The sequence below is a fragment of the Primulina tabacum genome, chromosome 4 (assembly GCF_025594145.1).
Source record: "Primulina tabacum isolate GXHZ01 chromosome 4, ASM2559414v2, whole genome shotgun sequence".
In the NCBI taxonomy this organism is placed as follows: domain Eukaryota; kingdom Viridiplantae; phylum Streptophyta; class Magnoliopsida; order Lamiales; family Gesneriaceae; genus Primulina; species Primulina tabacum.
This window is the reverse complement of record NC_134553.1, coordinates 2,303,564-2,317,996: the sequence shown is the minus strand read 5'-3', so window position 1 is coordinate 2,317,996 and position 14,433 is coordinate 2,303,564. Positions and strand designations below refer to the sequence as shown.

General features: G+C 33.5%; 3 protein-coding genes across 6 annotated transcripts; 2 read left to right on the top strand and 1 right to left on the bottom strand.

The window, feature by feature from the left end:
* Nucleotides 1-846: 846 nt before the first annotated feature.
* On the bottom strand, nucleotides 847-3,843 carry LOC142542337 (isochorismate synthase, chloroplastic-like). 2 transcript variants are annotated; one of them, XM_075648928.1, is made up of 11 exons: nucleotides 3,717-3,843; nucleotides 3,428-3,622; nucleotides 2,927-3,147; nucleotides 2,470-2,851; nucleotides 2,217-2,360; nucleotides 2,002-2,120; nucleotides 1,844-1,901; nucleotides 1,645-1,755; nucleotides 1,459-1,543; nucleotides 1,243-1,340; nucleotides 847-1,141 (listed from the first exon to the last, which is right to left on the bottom strand). In XM_075648928.1, the coding sequence occupies exons 2-11, from the start codon at nucleotides 3,593-3,595 to the stop codon at nucleotides 992-994; spliced, it is 1,536 nt and encodes a 511-aa protein (XP_075505043.1). In that variant the 5' UTR covers nucleotides 3,596-3,622; nucleotides 3,717-3,843; the 3' UTR covers nucleotides 847-991. The 2 variants fall into 2 exon arrangements, with proteins under 2 accessions (XP_075505043.1, XP_075505044.1); XM_075648929.1 differs by having other exon boundaries at nucleotides 3,428-3,625; nucleotides 3,717-3,823.
* Nucleotides 3,844-9,342: 5,499 nt separating this feature from the next.
* LOC142542334 (uncharacterized) lies at nucleotides 9,343-10,313 on the top strand. Its single transcript, XM_075648923.1, has 2 exons — nucleotides 9,343-9,508; nucleotides 9,723-10,313. The coding sequence occupies exons 1-2, from the start codon at nucleotides 9,389-9,391 to the stop codon at nucleotides 10,164-10,166; spliced, it is 564 nt and encodes a 187-aa protein (XP_075505038.1). The 5' UTR covers nucleotides 9,343-9,388; the 3' UTR covers nucleotides 10,167-10,313.
* Nucleotides 10,314-10,517: 204 nt separating this feature from the next.
* LOC142542335 (DNA-directed RNA polymerases II, IV and V subunit 11-like) lies at nucleotides 10,518-13,926 on the top strand. Of its 3 annotated transcripts, none has more exons than XM_075648927.1 (6): nucleotides 10,518-10,817; nucleotides 11,589-11,729; nucleotides 11,847-11,936; nucleotides 12,037-12,115; nucleotides 13,073-13,168; nucleotides 13,744-13,926. In XM_075648927.1, the coding sequence occupies exons 2-6, from the start codon at nucleotides 11,677-11,679 to the stop codon at nucleotides 13,786-13,788; spliced, it is 363 nt and encodes a 120-aa protein (XP_075505042.1). In that variant the 5' UTR covers nucleotides 10,518-10,817; nucleotides 11,589-11,676; the 3' UTR covers nucleotides 13,789-13,926. The 3 variants fall into 3 exon arrangements, with proteins under 3 accessions (XP_075505042.1, XP_075505040.1, XP_075505039.1); XM_075648925.1 differs by having other exon boundaries at nucleotides 10,518-11,078; XM_075648924.1 differs by having other exon boundaries at nucleotides 10,520-11,729.
* The last annotated feature ends 507 nt before the right edge of the window (nucleotides 13,927-14,433 follow it).

Genomic DNA, 14,433 nt, shown 5'->3' with positions numbered 1-14,433 from the left:
GATGTGATGATTTTTTGTGTAAACTCTCTTTCGACATCACGTGCATTCATTTCATTCATGTGTGGGATTGTTGGAACTTTTGAGCTTAATAACTATAAATTAAGCAAAAGAAAAAACAAAAAAAACTCGACCGAACAAGAACATCAAATGTACGTCTTAAAATTTGCGATGAAATTTCCCAAGCAGCAAAAGAGGCAACTCAACACTTCCTTTGCTGCCCTGGGAATTCCAGAGCAGAGAGGGAGTCGCCCAGGCTCCTGTAAAGTGGCGCTAGGCATCTGGCAGCATTGTTTACCAATGTTTGCGAGTTTTCATTTATCTTTTTCATCAAAAGGTGTCTCTTGGTCACATTTTCGAAATTTCAGACTTAAAAATCAATCCATATGAATAAATTAAAATAAGGAGAGACAACATAACTTAAACTTTGAGATGATCAAACAAAGTAATAACATTTTGCATTCATTTTGAACTTCTTTTTTTCTCTTTTCTTCTCAAAAGGGAGTTTGCTTCATTTTAGGATTATAAAACTTCTTATTTGCAGTGCTATTATTACAAGTTGGAAGTCGCTGTAATTTAGGAGACGATTATCACATCCCATAAGCACTGTGTGCGGAACAAATTCGTCTTAAGGATAAAGAGTTTTCTCTTGCCACGTTTTCAAATTTGCTAACGTACCTTTATAAATTTAGTTATCATGTTGCCGATCAAATGAAGATGATTCAGAGAATCCCACCAACACATATAAAATTATGTCACTCAACTTGCAAATTTGAATCCATTACTTGGTAGTATTTGGAGCATCACATTGTGTAAAGTTGACTAATAAAATAGAGTAAACCATCCATTAAAAAAATCCATCAACTGAATAAAGCAATAAGGGAAATACAGAGCAACAACTGCATATTGGTTCATCTCAACACTAGCTTATTCGTATTTACAAGAAGAAAAAAATGTGGGTGTTGTATTCCAGTTCCATCCATATATCTGCACTTCAATGCTGTCCGCTTATTGCCATTCGAGGTGCTTCACGTTTCATCAATTTCGTGAACTGTGAGGTTTTGAGCTCTAATTCCTTCCATTCCATGGCTGGTTTGCTCCCTTCTACTATCCCAGTTCCCGCATATAATATAGCACCAATGTCCTAGCACATTTCAACGCAAATTTATTTAGTTTCATCGATACAGTCGTGAAGTTTTTGATCAATTTAATTCATATGTGCTAGGTAATGCTAATATATATTACCTTGCCAACCAAGGCTGATCTTATTCCAACAGCAAACTCACTCTCTGCTCCACCAAACCACCCCACAGGGCCAGCATAGTAACCTCTGTCGAATGATTCTGCATCATTTATTAATGTCAAATGCATCAGTGTCATCTATATTAATTCGCAGAACTAAAATGATGATAATCTATTAGAACTATGACTTATAAGGCCAGCTGAGTAGAGTGTGCCTACCGGTTTCGACTATAAATACACGGGCATCTTCCATAGGCTGCCCACAAACAGCTGGAGTTGGATGAAGAGATGACAAAATCTTGAACTGGAAATTTTTTGAAAGTTAATCACTGCTTTATATACATGATTCCAAGGAACAAATTAAGTTAAGTAAAGTAAGCGGGGACCTATGTTATGTATACATACCTCATCATCTTCTTTATCGAGTGTGCCTGTGAGTTTAGCGTAAAGATGTTGAACTCGTGGGAGTTTCCTCAGAGCTTTGTTTGGTTCAACTATTGTGTTCGAACATATAGCCTAAAGAAATCAAACAATAATGTATTAACTCTAAAGTGAATGCAAATATTGCTTTAATCAGTGAATGATGAATCTAAGCTAAACGTACTTCGAGTTTTCTTCTGATACTTTCTCGTACTACTGCAAATTCATGGTGATCTTTAGGACTGCAAATGAATCACCAAACAGAATGATGCTGTTCAGAACATTAAGAATTGAAGTGATACGATAACGTTTTAATAATTAGATAACTAGTTAATTACGTACCTTGAAAGTAAATCGCGTCCTATCTCTATATCTAGAGCCTCTGACGTCCCTCTAGCTCGTGTAGCGGCCAATGCATCGCTGGTGACACTCAGCTGGTCTCGGTAAAATAGTCGTTCGGGCTAATCCACAATATATAAAAATTAAAGGATATCAAAATATGGCAAGACAACATTCAAGGTGCCAAATAATAATAAGACTTGAAAATTTATACTCACAGTGTTCCCAATGAAAGCAGGTGCTTCTGGAGGTTGGAGACAAAATTGGTAGGAATTAACTCCTTCAGCCTGTAAGGCTTCCAACCACATTAAGGGGTCGACTTCTGCATTTGTATGTACTCGGCTGCTACGTGCAAGTACAACCTGCATGTATACATACATACATGTATATAAAGTTTTCTCAATTAGTAACCATTCGTGAATTTATGTCACGGACCACAAACTGACTAGGAGGATCTTGCTAGATTAGAACCTTGGTTAGAGCGGAATCTTTGCTTTTAATGGAGTCCAAGGCTTTGTTGACAGCTAATTCCCAAGATATTTGGTTGGGAACGTGAGTTTGATCGAGCAAGATAGGTTGTTCAGAAGAATTATTGTTGAATTTGATGGCACTTGAAAGCTGCCATATGGTGGCCTCGAGTGCAGCAACTGCTTGTTCGTATGTGGTGGAAAGGCGGTTGTCCCATGCAACGGTTGCAGCGATCATCGATCTTCCCTCAAACTCATCAAATTCAATCTGAGGGACCATGAAATAGAAAGAAGCAAAGTCTTGCCATTCGGGAGATATGTTAGCTCTTGCATCAAAACGCATTCCACCATAAGCACGGATCAGTGGAGAGCTTTTAGATAAGAACCTGATCAAAACCATATATGTTAATTATTTTGTTGGAATATTTAGCATCTCGAAAATGTGATGGATTCGAACATACCTTTTGATGGAATGCCAATCATTCAAAGAGAATGCATCGAGATGGCGAAATGAAACAGCCGAACCGAATCCAGCAACACTAACTAACTTTTCTTCATCGTTATTATGAAGACCGGGAACGACTGACGATTCGCGGCCAGAATAATAACTGCGAGGGAGCACGGGATCTATGCTCTGAGAACGAAGCCAATCCAGTGCCTCGATGTGCTCCTCAATCGGCACCTTCACATGCAATACCAATAAACGGGTTTTAAGTTTTCACAGATAAATTCAAGCAGCAAACATAAAAATAATTTTTTTGTAAACTTTTCGTGGAATTTATTTAAATATCGTTATATAGTATTGTAATATATATTCAAATTCGTTTGATTTCAATAATTGTACTTATAATATATGAAATTGTTGATTTATTTGTCTAAAAAATATAGCATGTTCTTGGGGAAAAAAATTGTGAAACTTTATTAGGTTTTGTCATACGAGATTGAAAGCGTAGATGATATACCTCAAGACGGATAATTCCGGAGTCCAAATGGGAAGGGTTCGACTTCAAGTCATAGATTGCCGAGTTGAGACGGTCGGCTGCCGAAGCCGGAGTTGGAGCTACTGGGAATGTTTTGGTCTCGATGGTACCAATCGGTGCTCTAGGACTATCACCTTGGCAACCGTTCATTGATAACGAAGACAACTCCTTATACTTCTGCTAAACACACATATATTGTCAATCAACCAACATAAAGTTTAAGAAATAAGATTATTTTTTTAAAAAAAAAAGTCCAAATCCTCATTCTTACGTGATTATTGAATTGAACCGAATGTCTTGCAGTCGGGTTTGGACTTGAAACTTTGGACGATTTCACGGATTCGATATCGGTGAAACGGGCAATGCAATGCTTTGCAAGTGTAGGCCATATGTTTCGTGAGGTTTCTTTTTGTGTGTGTACTGAGTACGTATGTATGTCTGAATATAGGATCGGATTTCTTTCTCGTAAAACCTATGAGTTATGCAATAACATGGAACTTCCTTTGGTCTTTATATACAAAGTGATTTGTATCTAAGTTTGAATTCCAATATCACGCCATAACTGACTAAGAGTAGTTTGGATAATTTTTTAAGTGATCTTAATTTGACTGCGGATAGCGCACCCCCCACCCCCCCTCCCACCCCCCTTTTCATTTTTTTCTTGACCGAAATCTTTATATTTTGTCTTAATTATTGATCGACACATGCTATAAATTAATTGTGAAGTCTCTTCCACGTTATTTCTTGTTTTGGTAGATTGTGCACTTGGATTTTTAAGGTAATCACTCAATCGAACCAAATATAATGTTTAAGAACTTAAAAATCGAATTTTAGGTTGCATTTGGATTAAAAGATTTGGATTTGAAAAAATATACGTCGGAATGAATTCGAAATCCACTACAATAACTCGAGAAATAACTATTTAGGTTTTGAAATTCATTATTGTCAAAAAGATTTGCTGAAACAAATAAGTGGATTTGTTAAAACAGCTTCAAATCTATCAATCCAAAATGCAACTCTAGATTGAATTGAATCGATCGAATTTCTCATCGAAACCGAATTAACTTTTCCGAAGTTTTACTCAAATCTAAAAAAGATTGAATCAATCAAATTGAAAAAAAGATAAAATAAAATTTAAACTATTTGAATTGAAATTATCAAGAAAATATATTATATATACTGATCTTCTTGGGCATCGAATTATTAAATATATTTCATATTTTATGTGAAAAAGTTAGCAGTTATACTAATTAATCTTGGTGTCAACAGATTTCTCGTCATCTCTTCTTGTTTTTTCTTAAAGTTTGATACGTAACTACTTGTATATTAATTAGTACTACTTTTTTATTTTTTGAAAGAAATGTAATATTGTTTTATTGGATACAACGGACCATGTTTTTTTCTTACTGTTTAAGACACATTATCATTGTGTTGAGACGAAATTTCGCTGTTCAATTTTGATTATATTTTTATTTATTTGGAGATAAAGTCGGAATATCTAAATTTATGGTCATTCTCCAGTGTTATATAAAATGTTTTAACAAAATTGATGGTACATAGATTATGAATATGTAGGATCGAGCGCTTGCCGCTTTACCAAAAGCTATAGATGGTGGTAATAATGCAACTCAAATCTTTTAAACCGCACAGCAGCTCAAGTACTACGATTCAATCGCTCTATCAAACATGAATAATTATTGCACCCAACAGAATATTTAACAAAACATAACTTATTTGAATATACACATGATAGAAAATCGTGCTTTTTTTAAAATATAATATTTTTGTATGACATGCAGCCATAATTCACATAAAATATAAATTGAATTTCATAAATAATGGAAACCTCGTTCCACAAGTACACATATATATTGGATTTGAATCATTTACTATATTGAAAATACAACATTTGATGATGTGCACTTTTACACGAGATGATCACATGATCATCTTGTGAATATCACATAAAAAATTATCAAATTAAACGAGATGATAATGTTATCATTTAATGTAAGAAAAATATATGAAAACACATTGTATGATCTAAATTCATATTATATTATATTAGAGTAATAGATTGCATGTTAGAGTTTGTTTTCCCTATATAAAACAAGAAAAGAATTGGGTCACTGAATGAATAATTGCCCGCTGAAACTGACTATCTCACCTGTGAATTTATTATTTCAAGAGCAGAGTGCCAATCAATCATAAAATATAATAAAAAAAATTGTTTTCAATCTCCATGCACAATTAAATTATGGGAAAAGATCTAAAACAAATCATTATGGGAAAAAACAAAGCGTGTCCCCTTAAGTCAAACTTTTTCTGCGAATGAAATGTTCTTGTTAGGGTATCCTCGTCCCTCGAATTATAACAACCACGGATTCATAAAAAATCGTGAAATCTATTTTCATGTATTTATTATAACAACATATTTCTTTCACTCACATTCCTTTTAATATTAAAAATCAGTATTTATGGGTCTCCACTCAATCATCTTAATTTTTTTTAATATTAAATAAATATGTTTTACAATATTTAAATCATTATTATTCTAAATTTAAAAAAAAATCATACTCTTTTAATAAAATAATTTTATTAATTTTTAAAATAATATTATTGTTATTTAAATATTTTTATTAAATAAAATAGATGTTCAAAAGAAATACCACGACAAAAGAATTATTTAAACAAGACATGAACACGATTTATTTAAAATTACAATATAATTAAAAAGTTTAAAAAGTGAAAAAAATAAAAATAAAAATCCAAAAAAATGATTAATTTAAAAAGTTTTAAAAAATCCAAAAGAAACCTAAAATTAAAATATATATATATATATATATATAATACCCACTCACCTGGAGAGATACTGCCCATTTAACAACCTCATCGCGCATGCCCTTAGAAATTAATGTAGTTTTTTTCCTGCGGAGTCTGGATTGGCTAATAAAACTTGGAATTAATTTCTTTTTTACGTGTCACATTTTTTTTTATACTATTCTTCGCTTTTAAAAGATACGAATATTCTTAGTGCATCAATATGGAATATCATGTAAACAATCCATTTCACATATTACAAACGCAAAATTACCGATTCTTGTTCTAATTGTTTCGAATTTTATTATTTCTGTTTCTTGGTTCGTGGTATGAGATAAATAGTATGGAGATAAGTAATTTTTTAATAATTAAATATATAAAAATGACAGTTAATATAATAATTAATTTGCTTAATTAATTTGATTAAATTTGAGATAATGTGATATTATCGTTTTGTCTTTTCGAAAATATTAATAAAATATTTATAATATTATTTATTGAGAGTAATATTGTAATTTCAATTCAATGATTTGATTGATGTGAGATAAATGATTGGTAGATGAATAAATAATATGATGCACTAAATATGAGATTAGATTAGATAAAAATATGAATAAAAAGACGGATAAATAATATGACGAACCAAATGGTACATAAGAAAATTTCGATTCCAATATTATATATTAAGAGGCTTGTTGATCGTGAAGTAGATTCAAGCAAACAAATGTAAATATCCAATAATACATTGACAGCGTAAAACAATATAATTTTATTTAATATCTATAATATATAAAATTCGAGATCTTTACTGTGTATTTGGTTCTTTCGAAATATGAATTTGGATTTGGATTTGGATTTGGAAATTCAAGTATTTGATTTAAAATTTAAAAATGGTATTTACAAATCTATTTCTTGTTTAAGAAAAAAAGATTCGAATTTGAAATTTTAAAATTTTACTAAGCTACCCTTAGAAATCATCTAAACATAAATAAAATTTGATGGAATTTGGATAAAAAAAATAATTGTTTGTTTTTAAAATCCAAATCTCACCAAATCTTATCAAATTTGATGAGATTTGGATATACTCATTGAAATCTCATGAAATCCTAAACAAATCTGAATTCTTTTTTTGAATTACGTTGTCAAACTGTAAAAATAGGATTTTGAAATCCAAATCCCATGAAATCCTCTCAAATTCTGGTTGCCAAACACACTGTTAATGATCCGATTCTGTCATGACACACTTAATTTTTTCTAAAATAGCATACATGTCCATATATTTTTCTCATAACTACTATATCTAACTCACTTTAAAAATTCACATATTATCTCTGCAAATTATATATTCAGTATAAAAATAGGTCTTTTGTGAGACGGTATCACGAATCTTTATCTGTGACACGGGTCAACCATACCGATATTCATAATAAAAAGTAATACTCTTAGCATAAAAAGCAATATTTTTTCGTGGATAACCCAAATAAGAGATCTGTCTCACAAAATACGACCTGTGAGACCGTTTTACACAAGTTTTTTCTTAACATAATTGTAGTATCGTGATCAAAATACTAAATAAAAACTATAATAAAATTGTAAGAATCAACACAATTTATTAATAATTTTGATCATGATTTATATATAATCATTATTATTTTACACACTCAACACGAATATATGGTTGGATGGTATTGATAATGTGCACGTATGCCTTTTGGGTTCCGTATCTCCTACACACATTGACTTATAAGGGTATGATCACTTTTGGTAAAATAGAATATTCAATTTTTTGTATAAATTAGTTCGGTGCATGAAAATTATAAAAGGGGCAGAATCCATTCGTCGAGACTAAAAGATTATTTTACTTGGGAGTCAGTTATGGCGTGAAATTGGACTAACACATGAATTGTTGACCTACTCTTATAATTAAATTAGCAACCAAGGGAAGTTTCATGTTGATTTTCCACTATAAATCTTTATGTTAAAAATGCATGAGGTAAGATTGCACGTGAAAAAATGGTGAATTCTGGCTCCTCTGTGTGAAATGCTTATATCAGTTCCTTTTTGTTTGAATCATGTATCTTTCGATTTTTGACAATTTTAGTTTTTTTTTTTTCGTGTAAGTGTTCATGTGAAGCTGCACATGTCAGCGTTACATATTGACACTATGTCAGAAACCAAAAAAACTATTTATTTTATATGTTTTATATATTTTTCGTCTCGTCTCCAGGAACATTTACAAGATGAGATTGTCAAACTAGCATATATGTTAGAGCTAATTTATAATGTTCAGAACAGCAGCATGCAAACTAGAAAAAAATGAATTATATATTTTAACAGATGTACGAGATGTGGAATTGGTGAATCATTGACCAATGATTAAGTTAACATTTTCTCGGACGAACTTGTCAGACAGAATATTGCAAATACAAACAATACTTGCTCCTAAAAAGACTGGTTAGTAACGCTTGAATCTTAATTTTTGGAATAGATCTCTTGTGAGACAGTCTCACGAATCTTTACCTGTGAGACGGACAAGGACGGAACCACATTACCTTTCACACGGGCTTTAGCCCAGGTGGTTCTAATTTTTTTAAAAAAATTTATATGTAAATTTTTGTATAATTTTGGATAAATTTGATATTAGCCCGGGTAGATCAATTTAAAATATTAAAGTATTTTAGATTTTAAAATTCTAGCTCTGGTAGAATCGGATTCCTGGCCCCGCCACTGGAGACGGGTCAACCCTACCGATATTCACAATAAAAAATAATACTCTTAGCATAAAAAGTAATATTTTTTCATGGATAACCCAAATAAGAGATCTGTCTCACAAAATAACCGTCTTACACAAGTTTGCCTAATTTTTTAAGGGAAAAAAACATTTTTAGGTACCATATTTTAATATAACGTAATATATCCAAGTTAAGTTAGCTCTAAAATGCGAAATGAAAACGGGTGACAAATTTGGAATTTCGCACCATATTCAGCAGCTAGATAGGATAAGCATGCAGCAATGTGATTGGTGGGATTCGTCTAGCTGGAAGATTTCCCTGGCCAAAGCTATACAATTTAGTGACCTCACAAATAATTGAATTTTTTTATTTCTGAGCTGAGAACTGATCAATGGCGATGGCGGCGGCCAGTGCCACTACCAATTACCTGGATAATTCATTGTCGCCCAATCGACGCTTGTCCTCCCCTCATTCCGCCCCAAGATTTTTAGTTATGTCTTCCAAACAAAAGGTATTTATTCTAATCTCTGCAGACTTTTTATAATCTGCAAACTTATTGATCAGCACCTGAATTAAATCTCTTAGCTTGTTGATGAATCTTTCTCGAGTGGTTGAACTTTGTATTCGAAAATGGATTAGAAATAAGCAAATTTCGAATTTTCAACACATTCATAACGTCAAATTTCTTTTTCGACACAAATATATTATAAACGAATTGATATCAGGTGAACAAGTATGATTCCGGGTGGAAAAAGGATTGGTACGGGCCCGGGTTATTCTACGAGGGCAGCGAGGAACTGGAAGTAGACGTTTTCAAGAAGATCGAGAAGCGAAAGGTTCTGAGCAATGTAGAGAAAGCGGGCCTGCTTTCCAAAGCGGAGGAGTTTGGAGTCACTCTCTCCTCCATAGAGAAGCTCGGGCTTCTGTCCAAGGCGGAGGACCTGGGACTGCTCAGCCTACTGGAGAAGGTGGCAGACACCTCGCCTTCTATCCTCGCCTCCGCGGCTCTACCCTTGCTGGTGGCGGCCGTCGCGGCGGTCGTCGTCATCCCGGACGACTCGGTAGCTCTCGTGGCGACGCAAGTGGTGATCGCTGGAGCGCTCGCGGTTGGGGGTGTAGGATTGTTCGTTGGGTCAATTCTTGTAGGGGGATTGCAAGAGGCGGATTGAATGAAGGACGATATTAACATTTCCTACCAAAGGAATTATAATTTTTATATATTAGTAAAATTCAATTCAAGGCTAGCGAGAATGTATATTTCTTTAATTTTACCAAATTTGTTTCTAATATCTTCAATTTAAGACCAATGTTTTTTTTTTTTTTTGCATTTATGTATATTATAATCAAACTCATCTACGTAATAAACTACATCAATTTATTTTTTGTGAATTAATTTCTGATGTTTAAAATAATAGTTTGATTTTTTTTTTGATAAGATTCGATTATATAGTCAAACATTGTTCGATTCGTGAGATGAGATTACAGATGATTCATATGTATGAATAATATAATAATTTTTAATTTGTGTATAATTTAAGCTAAATATGGAAGGAAGCAAAGATAATCTGCTAATGTCTACTCTCTGGGTTCGATGCCTTAGCTTACTAATAAATTTATTTGGGTAAAGATTATTGCTTATTATGATTGACTAGCTAGCCCAGAAGGCCCATCTATAATTTTTCTTGGCCCAATAGAGTTAACCCTATAATGGCCTAAATTAGGCCCAATCTTCTTCTCCGTCCTCTATCCTCTCTCGAGCCACGCTCACGCACAGTAGTAATAGTTTCTTTACCATCAACACCTTCGAGAAAAAAATTAAGGTATGTTCGAATCTGTGTCATTTTTGTTCGTTCTGAAAATCTCTAGTGTCAGCATAAAACTTGAGCTTGCATTATTAAACCAACCAGATCCCATTTGCCAAAAACTCTTTTACATTGATTAAACCTTTAAATCCCTCTTCTCAAATTCGTTCGCCCTTACCGGGACCCCAAAGTTCCAACTTTTAGTTTCTTGTTGTTGGGTTCAAGTAACATGTTTTGTGATTTTGGAGCAGAATAACATAGGGGAATCGAGGAATTGAAGTAAGCAATTCACTTTCTGAACCTTGAGTTATAGTTAAAAAAAAAGCCTAATTTGTGCCTTTGTTTTGGGATGAAGGATGCGGTAGTAATTTGGAAATCAGACATTAGGATGTCGAGAAATGGGTTTAGTAAATTTGGATTTTAGTTATTTTACAAGTCCTGAAAAAATGAAATAAGCTTTAAAGTTAAGGCTTACATACAGGTTATTAGAGATTATGGTTTTGTTTTATTAAACCGCTTTTTTTGTTGGACGCTCTGTCCTTGTGATTTTTAAATCACGGAGTTGGTGCATTACGTGATTTCATGTTATTTAATAGTGTGCGAATTGGGAAAAGTATTTCCTTAAGTCAAATTCTTGTCACGCTATTCTTATTTAGATTATGAGATTATGGGAAATTGGACGTCTTTTGAAACAAAAATTATCTGATGTGATTGTTTAGAAAGACATATTTTTTTAAACTTCTCTATAAATTAATAGTTTCCTGATGTGATTCACGTGAGATAATCTAGGCTCTGGAAATTATCCTTAACCGTGGTGGTGGCAATCATATAAAAGTGAAGCTCCATTGGAAGTTCTTGCAGCTAAGGGTAATAAACCATGAATGCTCCTGATCGTTACGAGCGCTTTGTCGTTCCTGAAGGCGTTTCCAAGTAATCTACTGTCTACCTCTGATTGAATCACAAGTTTCATTTTTCTCTTGATATTCACACTGATTTATGTGTTGCCTTGCTGAATTTTGCGACTTTTTTTTCTCCAAATTTTAAAAGGGTTTCATACGAAAGGGACACCAAAATCATCAATGCAGCATCATTTACCATCGAGCGAGAGGACCACACCATTGGAAACATCCTCCGCATGTAATAGAATTTGACCCCTTTTCTGTAATTAAATATTTGTTCAGCTTTGCTCAAAACCCTAGTTTGAAGGCCCTGGTTTTTCGTGCGAGATACAACTCAGGCAGCTGCACAGGGATGAAAATGTGCTCTTTGCTGGCTACAAGTTGCCTCATCCCCTCCAGTACAAAATCATTGTCAGGGTATGCTTATATTGTTTTGGGTTTAGTTTTCTATTCGTTGTTCTTGTGATCATTGTAGAAGGAAGTGATTTATGAGTGGTATCTGGTATTGGACCCAATTATGAGGCAATAATGGTATATCATGTATTCATGTTATTTAGTCTCGCCCTGGCCCTGTAAATAGGACATTAGAGAGGTGTATATTCGCAAATTTCCTACTCCGATTAATGTGAACTGATTTTAGATTACAATTTAATGGTCACTTGTAGATCAGTCCTATTGGATGCAGTGTTTTAAATTTCAATTCGAGCAATCCCCCATAGTTTTACTTGAGATATCAGTATTTACGGGAAACGAGTTCTAGCAGTCATTTTCACACCATGGATCAAGTTGGTTTGTGCCTTAATCTTGATTCAAGCTCTAAGTAGTCTTCTTCTTGCAAACATCTTGTAAACAATAAACACAGTTATCATCTTCATAAAGTTGATTCTACTTGGTCACCCTTGAGGAAAAGTATCGTCATCGTGTTGGTTCTTGTACATATGCCTATTGTTTTACTAAAATATCCGCTACTCCCTCTCCAGTTGATAAACCTTGGCATTTGTTGTTAAGGCAGGACCATTTTAACAAGCTCAGATGTTTACATGCAACTTAACTAAGAATTTTCTTAAATTGATGAATTAATTATTATATTGTGTTTTGCAACTTTCATAATTGTTATTGAGGTTAATGTTTCAACCTTTGCTTGATTTTTGTTTCTTATCATCTATTTTGTTTACATGCTTGTCATCATTGTTTCCGGTGAAGGGAATGCTGTCCAGCTTTTGAAACTAATGTCAAACTTTTGGAAGAACAAAAATATATTTTTATCTATGCATTATGTATATCCCCAACTTCCAGATTTTTCACCTGCAACTTGTTCTCTGGGTTTCAAGGTTACTGAAAGTCTCTGAATGCTTGCCATGTTAATATCTGTAGATCCACACAACAAGCCAATCTTCCCCCATGCAAGCATATAATCAGGCTATCAATGATCTGGATAAGGAGCTTGATCATCTGAAGAATGAATTTGAGGTATTGTTAGATTACATGATGTCTGCAATATATATTTGGGTAGCAGAGCCGGAATGCAATATGTCTAAAGTCTACTGTTACTATATGCGACAACTCTAGAAGCTATGCTGGTAATAATTTGAAGGAATGAAATATTAATTGCATTTTATAATCCCAAATTTGATGTGAATTAAAATGACCTTGGATATCTATTGTCGAATTTCTCGAATATTTGGAATTGTTGGTGTATAATTGTCTAGACTCTAGCAGTATAAAAGAGCAGTTTGAGTTTTGCTGAACTTGTTTCAAAGTCTTAAGCACATTAAGCTGCATTTGGATTGATGTATTTGAAGATAAGGATTTCAAATCCATAAACAAAAGTCATCATTTTGTTCGAGTAAATGCACTTAACAATGGATTTTAAATTCTGCTTAGTTATTTTTTGGATCATTACGGTGTATTTCAACTTCATCTTAACATGCAATCATTTCAAATCCTTCCTTCAAATAGAATCAAAATCCCCCAGTCTAGTTTGTGCAATCTACTCTTGTTTACATAGTTCTCCCACAAGTGTTCTGTCATTCACTTTTTTGTAGATGGAGTTGGCGAGGCACACTGGGAAGCAGCCAAGGGAGTATTAAGCTGCGTAGCAACTGCCAGTGAATGACCTACTTGCCTGCTGTAGTTGGAAATTTAGACTAGTGTGATTTTAAACTCGTAACCCAAAACTGTGTTAACAGGAGTTTGCAAGCATCGCCCATCTGTCCTTGTTAATTTTGTTCGTTCGGGCACAAAATATAGAATTAACTTTAATAAAAAATATCTCGTGTCGTAATAACGTATACGTATAAAATACTTCTGTATACTTGGTTGGCTACATATATAGAAAATGGTTAACTTAAAAAGAAAATAAAGGATATTTAACAAGGAAGCAAGTAGAAATGGTCATCAGCAAACCAGATTCCTCCATTTTTTTATTCAACGCTAATAAGTCAAGTTAAGGAGATTAACTCTCTTAAAAAAAAAACATGAATCTTCTAAGATGTAATAATGGTAACCTCGTGTTTGGTGGATAGCGATTTTTTGGCTCTAACAATAAAAACGCAAGACCAATGGTGGAGCCAGCTAGCAAGCAAATTTAGTGCACACCCAAAAGGATCCTAGGTTGTGTTTTGTTGTCGTATTAATGCATCGGCGCATGTCATGTTGTTAGAATCGCAAACACCCCATTTTGTGAAGACATGACCCCTTTATGCCCAGAATTATGGGTTCATGCATCTCCCATC